The sequence below is a fragment of the Tamandua tetradactyla genome, chromosome 19, assembly GCF_023851605.1.
Source record: "Tamandua tetradactyla isolate mTamTet1 chromosome 19, mTamTet1.pri, whole genome shotgun sequence".
Taxonomy (NCBI): Eukaryota; Metazoa; Chordata; class Mammalia; order Pilosa; family Myrmecophagidae; genus Tamandua; species Tamandua tetradactyla.
Window position 1 is genome coordinate 50,669,657 of NC_135345.1, and position 27,293 is coordinate 50,696,949.

Consider the following 27,293-nt stretch of genomic DNA (forward strand, 5'->3'; position numbering starts at 1 on the left):
TCACTTTCTCCCCATTCCATTCTCCTCCAACCTTCCCCAGACATAACCACAGTTCTGATTTCTGGTGTCTACTATTCCTCTGCCTGCTTCTAAACTTTTACATCATATGTACAGATCCATAGCACTAATTTGTACTTTTTTGTATGATTGCAAATTTTGTATAGATGATAGTATATGTACACGTGAGAGGCAGCACAGTAAAGGGCTTAGGAGCAGACACGCTGAAACCACACTGTCGGGGTTTAAACAGCGATTTTGCCACTTCCTTCCTGTGGTCCCTGGGACCTGTTACTCTGTTTCCTCATCTGTTAAACAGGGAATATAACTAACAGAACCTACCCTGTAAGTCGTTACAAGAACTAAATGCATTCATATATGGAAAGCACTTGGGATAGTGCCTGGCATGAACTAAGCACTATGTAACTGTAATCTGTTACTAGTAAAACAGTATACTATTGCACTGTATGAATAAATCACAATTTATCTATTCTCCTTTTGATGAACGTTTAGTTTGTTTCCAAATTTTCACTATTATCAACATCTTCAACATTTCTCCTTGTGCATATATAATAGATTCATTCTGGTGACTATACCTATAAATGAAATGCCTGTGTTTTAGGTCAGCCCAATTTCATCCTTGCAAGCTATTAGCATATCGTTCTCCAAAGTGTGGTAAAAATTCCCACTCTCACTAAAAGTTCCTATTACTCTGCATCACCACCAATTTTAATGTTGCTTGACCAATATTTCAATATCTGTAAACTGAAGTGGAATGAGCTAAATGATCTCTGGAGTCTTTTGGAGTTTTCTGCATTATCTGTTTTCTTTCCCTTGAATTTTCAACATTCTGCCTTTACCTATGATAAACCAGTCCAGTGACTATCAAACTATATCTTCTTAGTCCGTAAGTCTATTGTTTGATATTTTATATTCCAAACAGTCTATAAACTAGGACATCCAACAATGCAATTTCAGTAATCATAAGGAAGCACATTACCTAGCTTGACAGTGCTCTAGATAAGCTTACTTCCAACACTGCTGAATCAGATCAGTTGATTTCAAACTTGATGGACTTTTTTAATAAAAATTTAAACTGAATTTTAATACAAATGCCCATTTGCTCCCTTTTATTCCTTTTACTTCCTCTAATCTTTATCTTATAGCTTGGTAAAAATTGATGATTAAGTATTTATTTTTATTTTGATAAACTTCCTGAAATTAGAAAAAAAATGTTACCTTGTTATTTTATCATTACATTTGTACTTTAAATTTTATTTAACCATGTTTTCATTTTAGAGCCTTTCAGAAATATCCATGTTAGAAAAAGATGTCCTTTATTCCCAAAGAGTACTGGTTTTACTGTCTATAATTTCTATGGAGAAAAATCTACAGATCAGGCTTTGATTTTTATGTTTCTTCCCAAAGATATAGCCAAAGATGATCATTGTAAGCCAGCATTGCCATCTAATGGTCATAGGTTTAATCACATCTCCTGGTGAATGTTTAATAGTTTAAACTGAAAAAGTTGGTATTTTAAAAATATATGCAAATTTTTAAAGGTATCTCATTTATGTGATACAATAGTTTGGAGACGCAAGGTAAACATTCGTCAGATACAGTGGCAAGACGAGGAGATAAGATTTCTACTTGCATTTTTGCTCTGCCATCTCCAAGTCCCAGAAGTCTCACGCTCGTATCCTCAAAGATACAAGTTTTTCAGGATTTTGGCACTCTAGCCTTAGCCCTCCCCTGTCTTGATGCCAAGTCTGCTCAAGTCCGAATTTACTAAGATGCCATTCCTGGTATTCTTGGACAGGAATCGGAGACTGGAACATGGCTGGTCTCTGGATTGCTAAAAGGTGAACTCCTGTTATAGCACCCACATGTACCCAGATCAGCTTCCTTCTGATGGGTCACCCCAAAGCTACATGTGCCATGTTTTTTAAAAATTCCCCAATGAAATTAGCTCTCAGTTCTCAACCATTGCACCCCAGATGTCTAAACTGCAGCCCTCACCACCAGGTTAGTCCTTGTTAGAACCGTCTACCTGGATGAGGGAGGAAGGGAGTCCTGAGAAAGGAATCCGCTAAACCCCCTTAGCCCAAAACTTCTGACCCAAGATTCTCCCACCTGTCTAATGCAGGCGTCACCAGGATTCATAGATCTTTGCATCCACAGGCACCAAATCAGAGCCCAGGGATTTGTCTCTAGTCTGGATCAGACTCAAAGTACCCAACCTCTTGGATGCTGTGATTGGGGTTGTTTCTCCTTGACAGTCAGCCCCGAGGCAGATGTATAACCCTCACTCATTCCCGCCTCTCCTTATCTACCTGATATGAGTAGCCAATAAGCCTCCTCAAAGGGCCTTCAGAAGTTTTTATAATCAGCAAGAGCATAAAGAAAACTGAAATAAATGCAGATAGCAGAGAAAGAATTAAAAGGATAAGTAAGAAAAATAAAGGAAAAGGAGCATATGTCTGAGGCACAGACCATGTTTCATGTTATATATGACCCATCCACTCACTCCAGGACTAGGTGCTCCCTCTATGCTGAGGAAATGCTTGCCTATAGATAGTGAAGTGACAAGCAAAATGTAGAAGGAAAACATAGGACAACAAAGACATAATGCATAGTTCAATGAAAATTCTATTGATAGAGTAGAATAAATTATAGCATTGGCTTACATTGGTTGAAGTCCATATAAATTATCTGAAGTGTCAATTAAGCCTTAAGAGGTGTTATTAAAGGCAAGGATAGACATTTTATAGCAATTCCAGTGTTCTGCGTTTAGGATTTTTTTTTTTAAACACATCTGGTTCAGCAGCAGAGATTTGTATGACTGATTATTTTCCAGGGCCACCCACTTGTCATGTGGTTCCCTCTTCTTTTCTAGAATGATTCACCAGGGACCTCCTTGCTGGTTCTCTAGGTAAGTGCTTCTCAGGCTTTAATGTGCACATGAATCATCGGAGCTTTCGTTATACTACAGATTGATGAAGTGAGTTTCATGTGAGCCTAAGATTCTGCATTTCTAAGAAGCCCCAGGTGATGCCCATGCTGGTCCTTGGTAATTTGGGGGTCTCCTTTTTTTTTTTTTTAACACTACCGCAATTTCGGTTGTTGATTTTCTAACAATAATATTTTCTTTTTTTAATCTCTGACCCATCAGAGAAGATAGGAGCCTCTGTAACCGGGAAATAGGATTTAAGGGATGATTATGGTTGCTGAATCATTATATAGATATTCCTTATTGCTTTCTGGTATACTAGAGTAGACAGAGGGAAATACCTGAAATCTTGGAACTGTAATCCAATGGCCTTTATCTCTGATAATGATTGTATAGCTTTTACCTTGTGCCTTTGTGATTGTAAAAGCCTTGTGACTGACCCTCACTTGTACCCATTTTATCCATTGTGGTTTATGCCTTTGGTGTCTTGAGATAACAAAGAACGGCCCCTATTGTTTATTAATGAAGGGCCTCAGGTCAGTCCAAAACTAACCCACCCCAATTCCAAAGTTATTTTGATAACTGAAGTTGGATCTAACCAAAATGGGCCTGCCTAACATGAAAAGTAGCTTGGACTTTAACCTACAAGTCACCTGTACCTCATTCTGCCATTTTCTTATATACAGTCTATGACTAATTTATGTATATAAATACATAAATACAAAATGCATATGTATATTTATGCATAAATGTATTTACACATAAATTATATATACGTAAATGTATATGTATATATACATGTAATAAATCTGCACATGCTCAATAATTAAATCACCTCTACTTATATCATCTAGAGCCATTGTGCTCATTATCTTAAAACCTGACCATCTTTTGATACTATAAAGCACTCAGAATTACTACAGTTTGGAGAGACAGATTTTGGGGCCAATATATCATCTGATTTCCTGCTTCACACCTAGTAAACTCTCTCTTTGAAATTCCGGTGTCTCAGGAGTTAGTCATTTGAGTGCCTCAGGCAGAAAATCCACTGCCATTGTCTGGTAATAGCCACCACCGTTAGGTCTTAATAATCTGAGTTGTTTTTAGCTTGATACATCATGATCATGCTTTTATCAATAAGAAGTTTCTTTCAAACACCCTTCCTAAATCCTGCAGTTCAATAGTTAATGCCATTATAATGACTAGGAAACTCCACAAGATCCAAAACTCTCTACTAAATTATCTTATAAATAATATTCACTATAGTTTTAGAATTCATTTTACTTTATTTCATTCTAGTCATCTTTAAAGTGGTATCCCAAACATGATGTATATTGTATACATGATGTATATTGTATACATGATGTATATGGTACGTGGTATAATTCCCAGTTACTCTGAACACATTTCACTCCACAGTTGCCTGAAAGTCGGTATACTTGTTCACTTTTGTAAAAATGATAACACAAAAGGAGTGAGCATATATGGAAAAAATCAAAAGGTATAAATACTGACAAGTTTATCAGTTTATGTCTTTGCACACAATTCACTATGAAAATCCCCAAGTGCTGTGATTCTTTATTCGTAGTATCTTGTTTATGATTGTATGAGCCTTCTGCCCCGCAGCAAAGCATACTTTCCTTATAAGAAAATTATCCAGAGGAGTCTTCCTCTTCTTCCCACCTATAATTGCCTTTAATCACATAACCAAAAGGATCATTTCAGTCCTATGTAGAATCTTTGGGCCCACTTTCCACTTCAGAGTCTTCAATAACTGAAAATTCTGAGTCAGTAAGTGGTTTCAGAAACTTTTCAACCTTGGTTAATCTTTGCTTCAGTTTCTGTTGCATTGACTCATACTCAGCCAGGATCCGGGCAAACCTTGTTTGTAGGAGATCTACCGATCCCTCCATTCGGATGACCTTCTCTTCAAGATCTTTAGGATCTCTCCCAGCATTTGCAACATTTATATCCAATAGACCATCCTTCATCAAGATTTGCTTTCCTTTCTCTTCTAGCATAGTTTTGGCATCTGGATACTCAGTTAGAGCTTCCATGAGGTCATCTTTTGAGAGACAGAACAGATCTGAGTAGCCGATACTTTTAATATTGGCTGTTCTTCGATTGCCAGCTTTGCTGCCTTTGATATTAAGAATGCTGATCTCACCGAAGTAGCTGCCATCACTCAATACCACAAACTGAGTGATTCCATCATCTGCCACCACAGCAAGTTTGCCTTCCTTGATGATGTACATCTCTCGTCCAATGTCCCCTTTTTTGCAAATATAATCTCCAGGACTGTAGACTTGGGGTTGTAGTTTCAAGACCAACTCTATCAACAGACCAGCCTCACAGTCAGCAAAAATGCGCACCTTTTTTAATGTGTCTAAATGAACACTGATGGCAATCTCTGCTCTTAGTTTATCAGGTAGGTACTTCAAAACTTCTCTCTCGTCAACTGTTTTTTTGTTGGACCATAGATAGTCAAACCATTTTATAACCCTCCTTTCCATATCTTTGCTTACATTTCGAAAATGCATATATTGCTTGATAGCATCAATTCTTGCTTGAAATTCTGCTCTGGCTGCATTCATGTTGGAAATCATAGAACCTATGTTACCAACAATGGTAGCGAAAATTAACACTCCAATTAAGAAATCAACCACCACAAAAATAAATTCAGAGTCCCTCACTGGGGGTGGCGTTTCGCCAATGGTGGTCAAAGTCAGTGTAGACCAATAAAGGCTGTATACGTATTTCCTAGCCAAACGGCCAAATTCAGGATCATTAACATCAGGATACACCCACGTATCATTTCCAAATCCAATAGCTTTGGAAATAGAGTAGTACACACATGCGTTCCAGTGGATGATGATGACAATATACATAACAAGATTAGAAATTCTGAAGACGTTTGGGTAGTTTGTCCTTGTTTCTGTTCTTTGGAAGAACTCAAACATACGAGTGATCCTTAGCAGTCTGTTTAATCTAATTTCTGGATAGTTCCATCCCAGCTTAAAATACAGCAGATCAGTTGGTACAATTGATAGAACATCAAGTTTAAATTGCAAGTGTGATTTATATTTCTGTATTAGTTTAAGCTTTTCCTTTACCAGCAGTCCTTGTTCTAGGTAACCTAAAATAGAAAAATCAATTTAATGCTTTTCCTTTTTATGCCATTGTGAATTTTCCAAAACTAATTACCAATAAACTTTGTCGAGTTCAAAATAAGAATGTATGTTCAATAAATATACCTTTTATCAATGTTATAAGGTGTCAGTACTAATCAACCTATGTTTATGTGGAAATATTGCAGATATAAACACTTAAGTGCAAAAAGGAAAAAGTATATACAGTGCACCTTGAGTCCTGAAGCTCTCTCTAGATACAGCATCACCTATCCAAGTGAAGCCTTTCCTTCCATGAACCGTGTTCATGAAGTGGTTCCTAAACATCCTAGCTCTGTGCCTCATGCCCCTCTCTTGGCAGAACCCCAGCCCCATCCTGGAAACTCGGAGACCAGCATAGCGTCTGGCTATTATGCATGGTCTTGCCTTGCCTCTTCAATATGAAGCGCAAGTTTCCTTCTAGTCTACATTTTTATCTGTCTTTAACACCCAAGCTTCCTTAGACACCTAGAATCTTCCCTTTTCCTGTGCAGCAATCAGGGACAGCAGCCTTTGAGTGTTAAACCCAGAATTTCAGCACTTTGATATTTTACACTAGGGGAAGAATTTATTCTTTCTATGCTGGCTACTAGAGCTCTAAATAAGACAGAGCAACTAAAGCATTGATCCAGGGCACTGATATTTAGAGAATGCTCTGAGTTTAGCGATTCTTAAAAGCTTAAATAATGTGCAAATTGCTTACACTCACATGTGGAGAGCAGCTTAGAAACAACTGAGCTTAGACCTATTTAATAAGAATATTTTAAGTAGGGTGGGATCAGGTACTGCTCCCCTGGCTAACAGGGTCCCACCATGAGTTGCAAGGTCATTTGAAGGTTATGTTTCCTGCTTCTTTCAAAATTTTTTATTACAGCTCTGCTGTAATGTAAAAAAAAAGTTTTTTTTCATTCCTCTTCAAGATATCTCTTTGTTAGGTAGCAATTACTTTTCCCCACAGAGCTGGCAAAATATTTCTGATATTCCCCTCACCTGGCATAAATCCAATGAACAAGATAATGGAGGAAAAGCCACAGTCAACATTTAAAAATTTTGCCTAGCAATGCCCTCCTGAATCAGATAGAGTGGCTTAGGTCTGTGGGTGGGCATAATGTACTCTTGCTTTCAACTGTGCCTTTTCCTCTAAAACAGATTTTGTGAGTTTATTTTGATCAATTTTTGACTGGGAAATTTCAAATTCTATTATGGAGATAAAACCATGAAAAGTTAAAATATCTCGAACTGAATATAGTTACCTGTCCTTGTTCGTATAAACATATCAAGAACATAGACTGCATCTGATAAATAATCAGAAATGAGCCATAATTGGAGGTAATCAGACTGAAGTTCCTCAAAACATGCTCTGTAAAAGAAAAATGGGTATAAATAAAATGAAATGGGAGGTCAATTTAACTAAAAGTCTTCTTTACATAATTTTTATCATGATACAAAGAGTAACATGCAAAGGCTCAGAGGGATCCTTAGTCAAATTAATGAAAGATGATTTTCCCAACTCCTTCTTGGGTGGTTAGATTTAGTTTTCTCATACATCTGAGCTCCCACATTCTTTTCATTTTATCAGTCTGCTTCATAAAAATATCAAATAAGAATAAATGACCTTGAGTTACAGGCAAAAGATGTCAGGTGAAGTATATTGATTACCAGGTTCATATTGATTATCTATACCCAAAATGCTTCAAGAAATCACAATTGGCCCTGGATGGCTGAGATGTTTAAAAGACAGAGAACTCTAGAAACCCTGGGGAGATGTTTCTTGCTCTGTGACAGCCAAGATCTTTGATCTTTATTTACTATTGGTAAATTTTTTTTCCACAGGCCAAAGAAAATGTAATTATTCCCTAAGATCTAATGAAATGACTGAGTAATCAAAACAAAACTATTCATCCCAACACTGGATATCCAGTATATTAGGAACTGCAACACCTACTGCAGATCTCAGGAAAAGTACATTGAGATATCTCTTTATAATCTGTGGTGGAGAAAGGAGGAATATCCTGAACAGCTCTAGGTTGAAATGTTTAATCAATTAACAAGGAAATTAGAAGTGGGTTGAGATCCACAAAAATATATAGATACCTGGCAATAACCATAGTCCAGTTGTACATGACAGGTAAGGTGATGCAAAACAGCCAGTGGTAATATGTGTTTCCTGAGGGGTCAATTACCATGACTTCTTTCTTCTCCCTAGCAGCAATTAGAAATAAAAGGAAGGTTACCAAGGAGCAAGAACATTTTAATTTCACTTATCAAATATGATTATGTCCATCACCCTCAATTAATGAAATAGAAGTAAGCCAGAGAAGCTCACTCCACAGTGGGGTGATTAGAGTGGGGTAAGTTTCCTAGTCATAAGAAACTAGTTAGCGAGATGTAAATAGATAATTACATTACCAGTCATGCATTAGACTTTGATTAAAACCCTGGTTTTACTGTGATACTGCAAACAGTTCTATCACTCCAGCTACTGAGAGAGTCTAGTGGCAAAACTGTGCATAGCCCACAGAACTCTTTGATAGGTTATGGGTGGTGGGAGATACTTTGCCATTTTCCTTTCCCATTCCTCACTTCCACCTGGCCATGCCAGTTTACAAAACAAAGAGGAACTACACCAAGGAGGGAGTGATGGGGGGACGGGGGAGGTTATATCTTAGCTTTATTACCATCCATTGGGAAAGAAAAATACACTCTAATAAAAAACATTTATTCCTAAGGATGTGGAAAATATTCTTTAAGAGAGGCAACAGAGGGGAAGAGGAAGGGAGGAAAAAATATAGTCAAATGCAAATTTTTGAAAACATTTTCTGTTATCAAGTCTCTATTTATAAGGGCTTTCTCCTTATCTAAACCCCAACTTTCTAAGCAGGCACAAATAATTATACCACTGTCTGGCAAAGAGTAGTCTTTAAATAAGTTCAGAAAACAACTTTTCCTTTAATAAAAAGTAAAAAGAAGACTTTACAAATGTCACTTGGCCTAACCCTCGCTGAAATTATAACTCTTGAATGTTTGTCCTGAAAAGCACCCTTCAAGAAGCTATAGTTTTGATAGCATTTGCTCTTCGCTTGAAATTATGCATGGCTTTTTGCAATGAGGCGTCTTTACTTCGGAGTATTTGTATACAGTATTTGTTATAAAAAATTAATTAAATTATTAAGTTTGTATTTAAATTGAAAAAAAACAATAGCTGGCAAGAACCTAGAATCTGATTTTTCTTAGAACCTAAATAATACCTCCCAGTGGTAAGTCTAGCTCCACAAGTGCTTGTGGAAGATTGAAAATTCTTGATGAAAAAACTAAGAGAAACAGTATCACAGCTAATTTTAGGGAAATTGGAAAAAAAGCTCTAATTTGCATTTGATTATTTATTATATTTTATTTGTATTATTATTATTTATTGGTACGTTATATGCTAGATTTTTGTTTGTTTTTTCTTTCTCTGTTTACTTGTTTGTTTGTTTTTTGGGGGTAAGTGCACGGTCTGGGATGATAACTTATAACCTTTTTGCAGGGTCTCTTTTTATAAAGTTTCTTTCTGCTTTACATCATAGGAAATTGTGCACTGCCTCCAAAACCCATCACAAAATTCATTCCCAATTTTAATGCCAGTAAATATACGCACTCTTCTTTTTTATCTTTGCTTTTGTCTTCTTTCTTTTTCTCCTCTTTCTTCTTTTTCTTTTCTGATTTTTTTTTATTTTCCTTTTTATCATCTGGCTTGCTGTAAAAGGAAATTATGCAGTTAGTATTTAAATACAACAATATCATGCACAGAAAAAAAAGTGGGGGCATTCATGCCAATGTCTAACTTACCTCTTCTTTTCTTTTTTCTTTTTCTTGTTTTCTTTCAGCTCTCTAAAGAAGACACAATAGCTCTGTCACTTAATCAAATTACATCGACTTCCATTCTCGTTTACTTTCTTTTCTTTTGAGCAAGAAGTCTCAGCTTTGCATTCAAAGACTTGTCCCAGTGCTCAGAATCCAGAAATCTGTCACCTACCATTGCTACATCAGCACCTATCCTCAGCTCCCAACTATGATCACTTGTGGGGGTCCTTAAGGATGACCTGATGGAACTTGGTCCATGGATAGGTCAGCTTGGAATGAGGGTGTAAGATATAAATAGCTGTGTTTACATTCTAGTCCAACCAGGGGTGGCCCTCAAACACAGTCTGAAAGTTAACCTTCCCAATGGGCATAGCTTTAACAGTGAGAATCATCCACTTCGTGTGGAAAGAGAAATGGTCCAAATAAAGAAATACAAGTGATTAAGGAGTACAGAAAGCTCAATATGCCTCATTTAAGGGTCCCTAGATTGCAAGCTCTTATAGCAGTCACATTTATTCCTGAGTGTAGGCTGTTATTTCTAAATTCTGAAGTGCTGCACTCTTTAAGCATAACCTGGTAGTTTCCTGAACTTCAGGTATCCATAAGACACCTGATGCTCAGAGTTAGCGTTCTTCAGCTCTGATGCCATTACTCCATACAGAAACTGTTAAAGAAACTGAAAAAGAGATTAGACTTAATTAGAGATACGAATGAAGCAGATCTGGTTAGGACTAAAGTAAATCAGAATACAAAGTAAAGGATGATATTGTCTGTATTTTAAAACTTCAACTTCAGTGTAAGACCAAAGGAAAAGATGTTTATTTCATGCAAATTTAAATTTCCTGTAGCACACTATCTAATTTAACCTGACTGGTCAGTTTATTTAAATAACATAATTACATGGAACCTAGAATAGAAAATGAAATCTTACTTTTCTGGACAGGATAATATAATATCTTGATACATCCTGGAGCATTCTGGACAGAAAATAAAAAATATTGGCAGAGTCCCCTTGAGGGGCTGGGGGAAAAGGTGGAACTATTAAGCTCCCCCACCTGAGGAATTCCTGATATTCTCTCAAGCATTGGAGAATCCAAATTTAATAAGCCAAGCCCTCAATCTTGAAGCTTGTCTTTACGAAATGTATTTCTGCAATGGCAAAGCTAAGGTACTTATAATTATGCCTAAGAGTTACCCCCAGAGAGACTCTTTTATTGCTAAGATGTGGCCTCTCTCTGTAAGCCAACTCTGAAACTAAACTCACTACCCTCCCGCCAACTTGGAACATGACTCTCGGGGGTTTAAGTCTCCTTGGCAGTGTGGGACACGGCTCCCAAGGATTAACCTAGCCATGTTACCATGGATTGAGAATGCCTTCTTGACCAAAAGTGGGGAAAAGAAATGAAACATAATAAGCTTTCAGTCACTAAGAGGTTTCAAATAGAGTCAAAAGATCATTCTGGAGGTTACTCTTATGCAAAGTTCAGCCAGATATTGCAAATTACCACTGTATGCCAAGCCCCAACAGTATCCCTCAGAACCCTAAAGAGTACCCTGGGCTCTACCTAAGATTATAAAAGTGTTACTTAGTAAGTTTTTGGGGTTTTTTTTCCCAGAAACTTAAGACCTCCTGACTGTTCCTATGCCAGATAAGCCCTGAAACCAAGAGCTACCAGTCTTTCCAAGAAAATCAACCAGTTTCATTCCTCTACCCCATAAGGTCAACACCCCTTTCCAGGTGTGTTCTCTGTGTTTAACACAAAGAACTTAAAATGGCCATTGCCCAGACATCCCTGAAGACTGAATGACCAAATGAGAGGGAGGAAGTGTAACTGAGAAATTGGGATTTAATAAATGACTATGACTATTGACTCATCATATAAATATTTCTTTTTAGTTTCTAGTGTGTTAGACTAACCAGAAGGAAATGCCTGAAATTTCTGAACTGGCCTTTATCTTTGATAAAAATTGTATAACTATATAGCTTTTGTCCTGTGACCATGTTATTGTAAAACCCTTGTGACTGACACTCCCTTTATCCAGTGAATGGGTAGATGAACAATAAAATAAAGATGTGCATGAAAAAAGAAAATAAAAGTTCTGCATGGCCTGATTCAAAAAAAGAATATACAAGAACGCATGGCCAATTGCAAATGCCTTGGATAGTTAGTTAGGGACCTGGGTGGGAAAAGTTGAAAAAATCAGGAAAAATAGCTCTGGAGAAGAGGACGGGTAAATGGATTTATGGTGTGAGCACAAAGTTTGAAGATCTTTATATCCCATGTTAAAGTCCATCAAATAGCATTCACTTTGGAAAAGGCATTGAACAACTAAAAAGACAAAATGACTCAACCTCCTGACAAAGCCAGCCTCTGTTATCACCTCTTCAATGCTAGCACATTATGATTATGAATGGAACAGCTGTGATGGCAGAGATGGAAACTATGTCTGGGTTCACACTCACGAGGTGATCTCACTACTGCTGTGCTGTAGATCCAACTGCCTATTACAGAATCAATGCTACAAGCCGAATGCATCTCCATACATCTTAAAGCGAGCAGTCACTGGATTTCAAGTTGATTACAGGGAACCCCTTCCACTATGGAAGGAGCATAGAATATCTTGACTTGAAACTATAAATATTCTGGGTCCTGATTTGTTTCTTGCCATAGGGCTTTGACCACCACCACTCTCCGGGCGTTTAGAGAGTGTACTCTATTAACATAGACTCTAAATAACAGTACTTTGAACCAAGGGTCCCACTTTAGAGCAAGGGAGATATGACATTTGGTGCTGAGCAAGGGATACATTGTTCCTATCATAAGCTGTTCCACTCAGAAGCTGCTGGCCTGATAGAGTTATGGTGTGACCTTGTGATGGCACAGTTGATGTGGTGTCATGGAGTTGATACCTTAGGAAGAAGGGGTGCCATCCTCCAGGGTACGGAATATAGTCTATATAAATGACCATTATATGGTACTCACCTACATAGACTGCATGGGTCTGGACACCAAGAAATCTAAGTAGGAGTGACTCATTTGAGAAATTTGTGCTTACCATCCCCCACAACTTTAGACACTGTGGATCTTAAGGTCTTGGTTTTCAGAGAGGTCATTCTTCTACCAGAAATGTATTATAGTCACATTAAATTTTATGCTATGGCTGCCCTAGCAGTTGGACTTTTCATGCCAAGCAAATAGTTGGCAAGGAAAGAGTCACTATACTGGCAGAGGTAATCAACCCTAACCATCAGGAGTAGGTAGGGCTACTATTACATAATGGGATGAAGGGGAAAATATATTTAGTTTCCAAGTGATCCACTATTGAATCTCTTAATATTCCCTAGACTAATTTTGATGGTAAAAGGACACACACAGCAGACTTGACCCATGCTGACCAGGGACTCAGATCCCTTAGGCATGAGGGTCTGGATTTGGTTATTTACATCTGAAAATGCAGTTACCCATATTGAGTAGTATTTATTTATTCATTTATTTGAATAAATATGGAAAAACTATTTCTACAGTATACATATAATTGCCCTTCCTTTTGGATAGAGTAGCTGACAAAAATAATGAAACTGTATTAATTCTTTCCATTCTCAGTCAGTGTGTCTTGAGTTCTCTAGAAAACAGTCTCCTGGATGGAGGACTGTGTACACAGGTTTACTGGGAGTGCTGTTGGGAAATATGCCTGGAAGAAAGTTAGGGAGACAGGATTGGGCAGAGGGAGAAGTTGAATTCAGAGCAGAGAAAGTTGACATGCAACGTGCTCCCATGGGGAGCTCCGGATCAGAGATTGCCCTACGGAGTCATCCCAAATTTACACAGTAGGACAGGGCCTTTGTACCCATGCACAAAAATTGGATGAGGACTGCCCCTAGGAAATGCAGGTGGCTGACGTCAGGCGATAGCAGCTAAAGGAGAAGAAGAATTCTGAGCTGCCAACAATCAAATCTCTTTTTGGCAGCTGGGCCCTGAAGGGGGCGGATCTTGGTGGTGCACCACTTCCACCAAAGCCCACCTCTTGCACCTGCTCACATCTACTTCCTTCATGTAGGAAGTTCATACCATCTGGATAAGCCACTTTGATCTGCAAAGTTACTGGCCAAGGGTGAGAGAACCTTAGAATAAGTAGGAAAGGAAGACGCAACGAATTTCTGTTACAGCCTAAGATCAACTGCAACTGTCAGGGAACTCAGTCTATCCTGTTAATCTTCCCCTTACACATTCCCCCAGAAAAAGACAACAACCAGAATCCTGGAGGATTTACTCCCAGATGGTATGAACTTCCTACATGAAGGAAGTAGATGTGAGCAGGTGCAAGAGGTGGGCTTTGGTGGAAGTGGTGCACCACCAAGATCCGCCCCCTTCAGGGCCCAGCTGCCAAAAAGAGATTTGATTGCTGGCAGCTCAGAATTCTTCTTCTCCTTTAGCTGCTATCGCCTGAAGTCAGCCACCTGCATTTCCTAGGGGCAGTCCTCATCCAATTTTTGTGCATGGGTACAAAGGCCCTGTCCTACTGTGTAAATTTGGGATGACTCCGTAGGGCAATCTCTGATCCGGAGCTCCCCATGGGAGCACGTTGCATGTCAACTTTCTCTGCTCTGAATTCAACTTCTCCCTCTGCCCAATCCTGTCTCCCTAACTTTCTTCCAGGCATATTTCCCAACAGCACTCCCAGTAAACCTGTGTACACAGTCCTCCATCCAGGAGACTGTTTTCTAGAGAACTCAAGACACATTGACTGAGAATGGAAAGAATTAATACAGTTTCATTATTTTTGTCAGCTACTCTATCCAAAAGGAAGGGCAATTATATGTATACTGTAGAAATAGTTTTTCCATATTTATTCAAATAAATGAATAAATAAATACTACTCAATATGGGTAACTACATTTTCAGATGTAAATAACCAAATAACAAAATATTAGCATGCCATTGTATTAGAGTTTGCCTAATAGATATTTGCTCTATAACAATTTCCAAGATACCCCTACCTGATAACTGGTTTTCTCTAAAAGAAAGCTTTAGTTTTCTATTGTAAATGTACTTACTGGTCCTTATTGCTGCTGTTGTTAACATTGAAAAGTGCAGTGGCACCAGGCAGGTACTGCTCCCTGGGAAATGAAAAAGTACAGTGAAATCATAATAGTTACATTTATGCTGGTTTGAAACTATTATGTATCCCTAGAAAAGCCATGTTTTTTTTTAACCTTAATCCAATCTTGTAGGGTAGACCTATTGTTTGGGTGGGACATTTTGATTAGATTGTTTCCCTGAAGATGCAACCCAGCCAGTGTTGGCTGGGACCTTTGATTAGAAGAAGATGTGACCCCGCCTATTCAAGGTGGGTGTTAATTAGTTTGCTGGTATCCTTAAAAAGAGCTCATGGAGAAAGAAAGCGTTTAGAGCTGATACAGAGAGCAGACACCTAGACACTGATGTTTTGGAGATGCAAAAGGAAAGCCTTCCAGCAGAAACCAGAAGGACCCACAGGAGCTGAAAGAGCCATTTTGAAACCAACCCAGGAGAGAAGGGCCAGCAGAGGTTGCCATATGCCTTCCCACAGGACAGAGAAACTCGGATGCTGCCTTTCCTTCAAAAGTTATCCTCTTGTCGGTGTCTTAATTTGAACATATTCATGGCCTTAGAATTGTAACTTGTACTTTAATAAATCCCCTTTATAAAAGCCAATCCATATCTAGTATATTGCATTCTGGCAGCTTAAGCAAATTGAAACACCATCTGTATAATGTTCATGGTAAGCAGACAGTCAAAAAGCAAATTGTTTTCAGTTTGCACTGGTTATAAAAGATTTTTTGAGCAATTTTTTTAAATAAAGAGCCTATGTGAAGCATGAGTTTCCAAACATCACTGCCATGAAACAATTCAACAAGAAGATATAACAAATAAAAATATAAATGCACCTAACAGCAGAGCCCAAAATATGTGAAGCAAATATTGACAGGTTGGAAGGGAGAAATTGACAGTTCTACATTAATAGTAGGAGACTTTAACAGACAACTTTCAATAATGGATAAAACACCTAGTCAGAACATCAATAAGGAATTATAGGACTTGAATGATACACTAAACCAACTAGGACTAACAGACATATGTAGAATACTATACCCAGCAAAAACAGAATACACATTCTTCTTGAATGCGCATGGATCATTCTCCAGGTTAGACCATATGCTGGGTCACAAAGCAAGTCTTATTAAATTAAAAGACATTGAAATTATACAATGTATGTTGTCTGACCACAACGAAATGAAACTAGAAATCAATAACAGAGGGAGAAAGGAAAAACTCACAAATATGTAAATTTATAAAACATACTCTTACGAAATCAAGGAGTTAAAGAGAAAATTAGAAAATATCTTGAAGAAAAAGAAAATGAAAATACAACATACCAAAACTTACAGGATTCAGATAAGGAAATGCTGAGAGGAAAATTTATAGTTCTAAATGCCTACAGTAAAAGAGAAGAAAGACTTCAAACCAAACACCTACTTCAAAACTGGAAGAATTTGATAAAAGAGAGCAAACTAAACCCAACATGAATAGAAGGAAGAAAATAGCAAATATTAAAATAGAGATAAGAAGAAATAGGAAAAAAACAATAGAGGGAATCAACAAAACTAACAGTTGATTCCTCAAAAAGGTCAATAAAATTGGCCAATCTTTAGCCAGACTGACAAAGAAAAAAGAGAGGAAAAAAAAAATCAGAAACAAAGTAAAAAGACAACCTACACAATGGGGTAAGATATTTGGAATTAAATATTTGATAAAAGTTTAATGTCCAGAATATGTAAAGAATTCCTTCAACTTAACAACAAAAAGACCAACAACCCAATTTAAAAAACAGGCAAAAGACTCAAACAGACATCTCTCCAAAGAAGATATACAAATGGACAGAAAGCATATGAAGAAATACTCGGCATCATTAGCCATCAAGGAAATGCTAATCAAAACCACAAGAGATAACATTTCTCACCCCTTAGAATGGCTGCTATTAAAAAACAACAATAAATAAATAAATAAATAACAAGGGTTAGAGCGGATGCAGAGAAATAGAAACAATCGCTTATTGCTAATGGCAATGTAAAATGGTGCAGCCACAGTGGAAGAAGGTTTGGCGATTCTTGCAGCTCTAAGTATAGAACTATTATATGATTTGCAATCCCGCTGGCAGGTATATACCCCAAAGAATTGAAAGCAGGGACTGGAACAGATACTTGCACACCAATGTTCATAGTGGCATTATTCACTATTGCCAAAAGATAGAAGCAACTCAAATGTCCATCAATGATGACTGGATAAATAAATTGAGTTGTATACATGCAGTAGAATATTATTCAGCCCTAAAGAGGAATGAGGTCCTTATGCATGTGACAATATGGATGAACCTTGAAGACATCAGTTGAGTGAAATAAGCCAGACACAAAAGGACAAATATTGTATGATGCCAGTGATTTGAAATTATTAGAATAAGCAAAGTCATAGAGTCAGAATCTAAACTATTGGCTACCAGGGGATGGGGTGAGGAGAGGAAGTGGGAAGTTAAGTCTTAAAATGTACAAGGTTCCTATTTGGAATTGTGGTGGTGGTAGCACAACATTGTGAATGCAATTAACAGCACTGAAATAAATCTATCTGAATATGATTTAAAGGGGAAATGATAGAGTATGTATTTGGCAAAGAATACTTTTTTAATTCCGTGAAACCGCATTACACAAACAGTGAACCCTAACTTAAACCATGGACTTTTATAGTACATTATAAAAATGCTCTATCATCAATCATAACAAATGTTCCAGACCAGTGCAAGGTGCTGGTGGTGAGTGGTATATAGGAATCCTGCATATTATGCAAAATTGTTCTGTAAACCCACGATTTTCTAATAAAGAAAAAAAAAAACTGTGTGACCTTGGATGATACAAGTTCTCTCACAAAACAAATGAACAAACCAGAAACTGAGTTAGCAATCATATTGCTCACCTTTGTGATGTTTCTCCCCTTCCATGTGAGTTGTTTCTAAAAGAATCCCTTGCATGGAGGTTTTCATTCTCTGATTCTTCAAATACAGAGGCACTGTCATCATCATCAGAAAAGGAGCTATGGTCCCACAGGAGGCAGAGATTTATGTTTTAAATCATTTTATGTGAAGAGTAAGGTTTCAGTGAGAACTGTTGCTTCATTCCCCCTCCATCTAACACACATAGTTTTTAATTAGTGTATAATGAAAACTGTACAGAATGCATGAAATGATATTTAGTAAAACTACATTCGATTAAGAAACTGTTTTCCAGGTCCTCCATATTCCTGTCGTTTGATACTTTAATTTATGTTAATATTTGACAAATAAAAAGTATGGTATCTGTGTTTTAGATCATGTTATACAATTGTAAAGCTAATTTGTAATAGTGTTTTCTTCTACTGAAAATAAAGTTAACCATATAGATGCACATTGTTTTCATTTATAAGATGATCACTTGAAAATACACTTTTAAAACAAGTGTTAAGTAAAATAAAATGGCTGCCTGCATTGGGCATTGCCTGGAGGGATTCCTTTCCAATAAAGGATTTTCAAGAGGACAAAAACAATTGACAAAAACAATCGTGGGGGTTTTCCAAGAAAATGGAACTATTTTCCAGAATCACAGAAAAGCAACAGCTGATAATCAAACAGTTTCCATCCAGTAGAGACAGCTGATTACAATGGACAATCATACCATAATCAATGTATGTTTTGAAGCGTTCCAAAGTAAAATGGAAATAAGATCAGCCAATCAGAACATTTCTTCACTTGTTTCCACATTTACCCTAAATAAACTCCCCCTACTAACCCCCCCCCCCCCCCCCCCCCCCCCCCCCCCGCCGTGGATCTCCTTTCCACGTGCAGTTTGGATGCTGACCGATTCACGAGTTGTAAACTGCTCAACTGCCATAAAAAATATCTTGGCCAGTGTTTTATTTTAAAATGTTTTTAGCATTTCTTATTCAATGACACCTTTTCATATTTACCTACAGCAATGATATCCTTTTAGACGTGAAATCTTCCAAGAAGAAAGGCCATAGCGGTAACTAAGGAAATATTGGGCATAGGTACTTAATTGGTACTTCTAAAAAATGACCACAATAATATCTGTGTTCATCTGGTAGACAAGCTATGCTGTTATAAAGTATTAAAAATTTACTCGGAAGAATTACAAAGTTCAAGTTTGCAAATTACAAAGTAAACCTTGAAAACTTGAAAGTAAACCTAGTAAAAGAACTGTTGTTGGTATTTAAAATGCATGGATTTACCTGCATGCTCCATTTTCCATCTTTCTTATTTCCTTTGCAGTGTGGGGTGCAATCACATTGGGAATACATACAAAGGAGTGCTGTGTATTGATAATATTTCTCTTCATGGTCAGTTTGGTATCTGAGGAGAAAGAAGTCTTATTAGTGGGAAACTAATCTTTTTACATATTTACATATGTAATCGAAAGTTTCATTCTATCATACTTCTAAGGCTTTAATAACAGACTCTTAACAAAACCCCAAATAATATATTCCCATCTTCAAAACAAAGTATGTAAATGTGCATATACGAAATATATATAGGGTGACCATGCATTCTGGAAGTACTGGCACACATGTAACAGAATGAAAAACCTTGAATAATTATTTTGGCATATATTAGAGGCACAATCATATTCAGTATAAATTAGAGACATATAATCTGAGGCAATGGATCACATATTCATATGCAAAGATTGATAGAAATTATGTATTGATGTACCACATTCATTGCAATTTTGTATAGCGTTTTGGACTATGTTCTGCTATTGATGAATAACACATTGACTATATCAGGTAATGCCTTTGAAAATAACAAATAGTATAATTTAATATCAATAAACCATTATTTATGTGTATATGTGTATATATATTTACATATTTCCAGATATACATTTTTACATATTCCCAGACTTTTTTGCCACTCTGTATAACTTGAACGTAATAGAGGTGAAAAAACAGAATTCTTCTTAGGGAAGGAAGAATAACTTCTTAATAAACTATCAGTAGAAGATATTGTATCATTTGGAGCCACCATCCAAAGTTTTCCAGTAAGGAAGTTGTACAATTTCCTGCTATGATCAAATTATGTCTATCTCATTTTCTTTATTCAGGTGATTGTTTCATGACCAGACCACTTCAAAGTTGCAGCCTGGGGAACTGATGATAAAGCTTATCTATAGATCATCATCACAAAATACCTCATAAGTATATTTACCTTTACTTCTAGCTCATTTAGTTCCCACTTTTAGCAACAACTACATCAGTCCTATCCACACTCTCTGGGTCTCTCTACTTCAAGCTCTTTTCAAATTCAATTCACTGTGTACGTGAGGTCATGAGGTTAGAATATGAATACACATTTAGGGCAATTACAAACGAACATCTATCAAATAAGACATCCATTTGTATAGGAAGGAATATCCCCAAAACACGTCATCTCATGTATCTACTCACTAGATTAGTACCTCTCTGTTGCTTTACATCCAAGTTAATAAGATGCTCTGATTTTTTTTCTTTATCAAAGAAGTTGTAGGTTTAGAGAGCAATCATGCATAAAACTTCCATTATACTAAGGTGTATTTTTAAATAGAATACAGACATGGTCTATTCTCATAATTTCCATTGGTTTGTCATTTGTGAGTTTTTCCTTTCAATTCAAGCAGGTACCAAAGGTATAGAATTTTCTTTTATTTTGGATTTATTCCTGTCTTGAAATACTCTGGCAAAGCAGGAATATAACAAAACCATAGGAACCCTGCAAGCACATCAAACAATTAAGTAACAGTAAAAAGTAGTGGAATAAATACGGAAAAGGGTGTGATCAGCTGGGAAATGCTACAGATATTCAGAAAATACGTATCTTGGTGGTATTCAAACTTTAGAGTTAATGAGGATACAATTGACCCACACATTTCCAGCAATTCCCCTAAAATATTCTGATGCAGGTAGTTCAAACAGTATATTATGAACAACACTGGCCTAATCTTTAATCAAGGTTTATTATTTCCTACAAGCAAGAGGGTCAAGTATGGCCAAATCTCCATACTCTTTCCAGCTGCCTCTGGCAGATGCACCGCATATATTACTGCTGGTCACTGTATTGCCAAACACAGACGCCTTCACTTCCCTCAGCTGATGATGGTTGTTCACAGATCCTTGTGAAAGATCCTCTCTCACACCATTTCTGATGGTCCCACCCTGAGAATGACAGTTCCCCCCAAGAAGGATGCCACTCCCTGTTCCCACTTTGGCTGCCAATCATCAGTGCTAGAAAGTGGTCCTGATGCAAAGGCTTAGAGAATGTTCTTCTCCCCAACATCTTGCTGCCCTCGATCACCTGGCCCTGGAGCATCCTTCATCTTCTGCAAACCACTGTTTGAAAAGAACATACCTATCTCCACAAAAACCAGGCTCTGCTTATGTGAGGCAACTCTTGAGGGATTCCTTGGAAAACCTTGGGAAGATTTTTTTGAGGTGGTTTGACTAGTGATCTCATGGGCAAGAACAGGAGTGGTGCGCTGTTGATAAAAATGCAAGTTCATTTGTAGCCAAAGAATCTATGTCCTACAAAATTTTAGGGGACATAATCATTCATACCAACACAGCTGTTCCAGTTGTTTACAGCCAGCATCGATTCTGATCAGTAAGTACTCATACAGTAATGATAGCCAAATATTTTTAACATCACTGCTACTTCCTAATTTTATGTTTTAATAATTTTGTCTTAGTGGCAAAAATAGTTTGAGTTCTTGGAATCTGTGTTGGTTTGAAAGGACGTGTATACCGTAGAAAAGCCATATTTTAATCTTAATCCCATTTTGTAAAGGCAGCGGTTTCTTCTAATCCCTATTCAGTATTGCATGTTTGAAACTGTAATTAGATCATCTCCCCGGAGATGTAATTTAATCAAGAGAGGTTGTTAAGCTGGTTTAGCTGGAGGCGTGTCTCCACCCATTTGGGCGGGTCTTAATTAGTTTCTGAAGTCCATAAAAGAGGAAACATTTTGGTGAATGAGATTCAGAGAGAACACAGAATGCTGCAGCACCATGAAGCAGAGAGTTCATCAGCCAGAGCTTGGAGATGAAGAAGGAAAATACCTCCCGGGGAGCTTCATGAAACAGGAAGCCAGAAGAGAAAGCTAGCAGATGATGCTTTGTTCGCCATGTGCCCTTCCAGATGAGGGAGAAACCGTGACTGTGTTTGCCATGTGCCTTTTCACTTGAGAGAGAAACCCTGAACTTCATCAGCCTTCTTGAACCAAGGTATCTTTCCCTGGATACCTTTGATTGGACATTTCTATAGACTTGTTTTAATTGAACATTTTCTCGGCCTTAGAACTGTAAACCAGCAAATCATTAAATTTTCGTTTTGAAAAGCCATTCCATTTCTGGTGTATTGCATTCTGGCATCTAGCAAACTAGAACAGAGATCCAAGACAATTTCTTAAAATTTCTTTTTAATCCCCTTTAATTTATATTAAGATTTATATTTATTTATATTTACATTTGTAAATATATTTATTTATATTAATTTATATTTACAATTAGTAGGTGATCAATAATTGGTTTACTTAGTAACCAAACCAGTCTACCAATGGTCTAACAATGGTATATTATCTTAAAAGAGTTTCCTTTTATTACATATTTCAAAAACAGGAATGGTATTTCCCAATTAAAAAAGAAAATTTATAATTAATATACCAACTTTTTAATGCTTGGGATACTATGAAAGCAGATTTCCACAAAGGTACAGAATGAGTTCCAGATGCAATTCTGTTCTAGTTTGCCAGTTGCCAGAATGCAATATGCCAGAAATGGAATGGCTTTTCAAAAGGGGAATTTAATAAGTTGCTAGTTTACAGTTCTAAGGCTGAGATCATGTCCCAATCACAATATGTCTATAGAAATGTCCAATTAAAGGTATCCAGGGAAAGATACCTTGGTTCAAGAAGGCCGATGAAGTTCAGCTCAAGTGAAAAGACACATGGCAAACACAGTCACGGTTTCTTTCTCTTGGCTGGAAGGGCACATGGTGAGCAAGGCATCATCTGCTAGCTTTCTCTCCTGGCTTCCTGTTTCATGAAGCTCCCCAGGAGGCATCTTCCTTCTTCATCTCCAAAGGTTGCTGGCTTGTGGGCTCTCGTGGCTATGTCATTCTTCTCTGGCTCTCTCTGAATTTCTCTCATTCTCCAAAATGTTTTCTCTTTCACTGGACTCCAGAAACTTCTCAAGACCCACCCAAATGGGTGGAGACATGTTGTCATCTAATCCAGTTTAACAACTACCCTTGATTAAATCACATCTCCAGGGAGATGATCTGATTACAGTTTCAAACAAACAGTATTGAATAGGGATTATTCTACCTTAATGAAATGGGATTTTGATTAAAACATGGCTTTTCTAGGGTCCATACATCCTTTCAAACCAGCACAAATTCCCTGCCTAAGACATGCTAGTTCACACCTCCATACCTTTGCACATGCCTCCCCTGCTCTGGAAAGTCCACCTATCTTCAGTCCTAGATCGGCACCTACCCATCACTCAAGCCAATCAGCCCATAACTGACTCCCCATCTTCACCTCAGCTAATCACTTCTTTCTCTTCTCCATTACTGCATTTTATACATATTTCAATTATTTTCATCTATGGTAAATTGTTTCACACATCTGTCTTCACAGCTAAGCTGTGACTTTCTCTAGGGCAGAGATCTTTGTAACCATTACAGAATGAGTATACGTAATAGGTAACTCAATAAATAATTATTGTTGGGAATTGAATCATGTCACAAAAGGCATGTTCACTTCCCAACTCCTTGTCCTGTGGTGTGAACTCACTTATAAATAAGACCTTGAAGATGTTATGAATTAAGGTGTACCCAAAAAGAATGAAGATATTCACCCCAATATGGCTGAAGTCCTTATAAACAAAGGAAATTGGACACAAAAAGAGAAGTCATGGGCAGCAGCCAGAAGCTGGAATTCTAGAGAATCCAGAAGGGAAAGGAGAAGATGCCATCATGCACATTGTCGTTTGATGGAAAAGCCAAGGAACCCCAAAGATCGTCATCCAGCCAGAAGATACCAACTCCAGGAAGATGCAAGCCTTATAGATGTAAGGAATTTGTTTTAGCAGCCAAGAAACTAGATACTTCTTAAGTAACCAAATCTTACTTTTGTGATTTAAAGTCTATACTCACATGACTTTTTATTAAACGTAATAAAAATTCACTCAATTTACAATCATTTTAAAATGATTTACTTATCTATTTTTCAATGGTTCTCAGTATGATGGATATGATGGATTGGCACACAACATCCCTTCTTCCCTCTTTCTTGTAGATCTTCATGATCTGCAAAGACTGTATGAGCTAAAAATCTACATTTCTCAGACTCCTTTGCAACTTAGCTTCTGGCTGCCATTTAGGTTCAGTTATATACTTGCATGATACTTGAAAGTTAGGGAAGTACCTCTGTTACTGCTGAAACCAAGCACAACCAGGGAGACCTTGTGCTTTCTGAGATATCAATCTTCACTAGCTTCCCAGATGCCCAGTAGTTGCTGGTGTGGATCTAGCAGAATCAAAGTAGCTTTTCTTTTTTTTTTACTGTTTTATTCACACACCATAAAATCCACCCAAAGTGTACACTCAATGTTATAATCACATGGTTATACATTCGCTACCACAATCCATATAGGACGTTCCATTTTTTCTAAAAAGAAAAACAAACTTCCTCATCCTTCTCTTATATCCTGTTATTGACATTTAGCCTTGGCATAGTGCCTTTGTTACAATTAATGAAAGATTATTACAATGTTACTGCTAACTATAGACCTGAGTTTGCATTTTTCCCATATACCACCCCATTATTAACACTTTGTAATAACGACATACATTTGTTCTCGCTCATATAAAATTGTTCTTATATGTGTAAAATTAGCCACTGTTGTCATCCACTTTAGGTTTTGCTAAGTTATACAGCCTCAGTTTTTACCCTTTTGCCTTCCTTCCGGTGGCATACATGACCCTAATCTTCCTTCAACCATACTCACACTGTTTTCTTAATTACACTTAAAATATTGTGTTATTATCATATAGCAATGTGCTACCATTTCTGAACTTTTACAATCAACCTGATTAAATATTCTGCACTCCTAAAATACCAATTGCCCAATCTCTGCCCTCTTTCTGTCTAGCAGGGTAGCTTTTTTTTTTTTGCATGGGCAGGCTCCGGGAATTGAACCAAAGTCTCCAACATGGCAGATGGGAATTCTGTCACTGAGCCACCATTGCACCGCCCTAGCAGGGTAGCTTTTTAACCTTAGCTGCATTGGAAGTGGGTTCCTGATCCTTGGGTACAGCTAAGGTGGTACACTCAAGAAGAGACTATTTCTGTGGCAGCCACATCGTTGTTCACCTTCCAAATTGTGAGAGAACAAGAAACTTAGCCATGGGCCAGTTCTGGGATGTTGTTCTGGGGTCACAGCCTAGAGCCTTGTGCCAGTTTGAATCTGTTGTAGACCCCAGAAAAGCCATGTTTTAAAATTCTCATTCAATATTGCTGGGGTGGGGGCCTTTTTGATTATTCCCATGGAGATGTGACCCACCCATTCAAGGTGGAGTTGCTTACTGGAGCCCTTTAAGAGGGAACCATTTTGAAAAAAGCTTTAGAGCCCACACAGCCAGAAAACTTTGGAGATGAAGAAGGACAACACCCCCGGGGGAGCTTCATGAAACAAGAAGCCTGGAGAGAAAGCTAACAGCTGTTGCTATGTTCACCAAGTGCCTTTCTGGTTGAGAGAAAAACCCTGAACGTATCAGCCAAGATACCTTCTTAAACCAAGATATCTTTCCTTGGATGCCTTATATTGGAAATTTTCATAGGCTTGCCTTAATCTGGACATTTTTATGGCCTTTGAACTGTGAACTTGCATCTTAATAAATTCCCTTTTTTAAAAGCCATTCCATTTCTGTATATCACATTCTGGCAGCTTGCAAACTAGAACAAATCTATTCTTCCCTCCCTTCCAATGAAGATGTAAACACCTAGTTCCCAGGATTAGATCTCTTTCTATGGGAAAAGGCCACTGTGCAGTTTGGTTTCTGCTAAAGAAAAAGTTATTTTCCTGAGTCTCAATATTTGGGATAGCATACAGCATTGAAAATGGCTGCCAAAATGAAAGAAAAGGAGGAGAGGAAAAATACAGAGAAGAAAGTATGAAGAAAAAGAAAGGAAAAGGGAAAGAGAAAGCGTGGAAGAGAATGAGAAAGGACATTACTCAATCTGGTTTTTATTGTTGATTTCCAGGAAAAAAAATAGGGAGAATGCTAAAGGCCAAACCACCTTTTTAAATTTGTCTCCCATAGTTCTCTTACACAGGTTAATTTTGTTCTTGCATGATGGACCAACTCTGGTTTTTGTAAGTAAGTGAAAAATCTATGTTATAATAAATTCCAGGGATCATTGCAAATTTTTATATTTGTGTAACCTTTTAAGATGATGAGCATCTTAAATGTATTCATGGAGCCTTTACTGAAATAGGAAAAAATAACACTGCTTTGTATGCCCCAAATTCACAAGGGTATTTGAAGAACGATGAGTTTAACAATTAGGCAGAAACACTTTTATTCTTTTTTAAGGATCTCCCACCAAAATGGAGTTGACTGGCATAAAGAGTTCTAAGGCATCTAAAAGTCCAGGAAACTTGATTAGCTTTGGTCATTACCCTATGTCATAAGCATTTGCTAGTGTATCAGGCACATATACTTGCGGTTTTAAATACATTTTTGATTAATAATACCTTTTGTTGTGCTATGCCCTTGACATGAAACTTTCTCCTTTTGTTTTCCCTAGAAAAATAATGCTCATCCTTCAAAACTCCAGTGCATATTTCACCTCTGTGAAAATTTTGATGGCTACTTAGCATAGAATTAGTCATAGCCCACTTTTTGTTCCTTGTAGTGGGGTGAATAGTGGCTCCTAAAAAAATGCTCCTAAAACCTAATCCCAGAATTCGTGAATATGACCTTATTTGGGAAAAAAGGTCTTTGCAGATATAATTAAATTACAGATATCAGGATAAGATAATCCTGGATTTAGGATGGGCCCTACATCCAATGACAGGTTGCCTTCTAAGAGAAAGACAGAAAGACATTTGAGACACAGAGACATAAAGAAAAGGATCATATGACAGTATTTTCAAATCAGCCCAACACCCTTTCAATACACAGAATGCGAGCTATAGGTTCTGGGTGACATTTTTT

The 27,293-nt window shown here is 37.4% G+C and overlaps 1 protein-coding gene across 1 annotated transcript; it reads right to left on the minus strand.

Annotated features, from left to right (window-relative positions):
- Positions 1 to 4,245: 4,245 nt before the first annotated feature.
- CNGA1 (cyclic nucleotide gated channel subunit alpha 1) lies at positions 4,246 to 19,386 on the minus strand. The gene is made up of 8 exons (XM_077137133.1): positions 19,272 to 19,386; positions 17,964 to 18,080; positions 15,014 to 15,076; positions 9,943 to 9,984; positions 9,752 to 9,850; positions 8,209 to 8,316; positions 7,368 to 7,474; positions 4,246 to 6,083 (listed from the first exon to the last, which is right to left on the minus strand). The coding sequence occupies exons 1-8, from the start codon at positions 19,376 to 19,378 to the stop codon at positions 4,675 to 4,677; spliced, it is 2,052 nt and encodes a 683-aa protein (XP_076993248.1). The 5' UTR covers positions 19,379 to 19,386; the 3' UTR covers positions 4,246 to 4,674.
- Between the last annotated feature and the right edge of the window lie 7,907 nt (positions 19,387 to 27,293).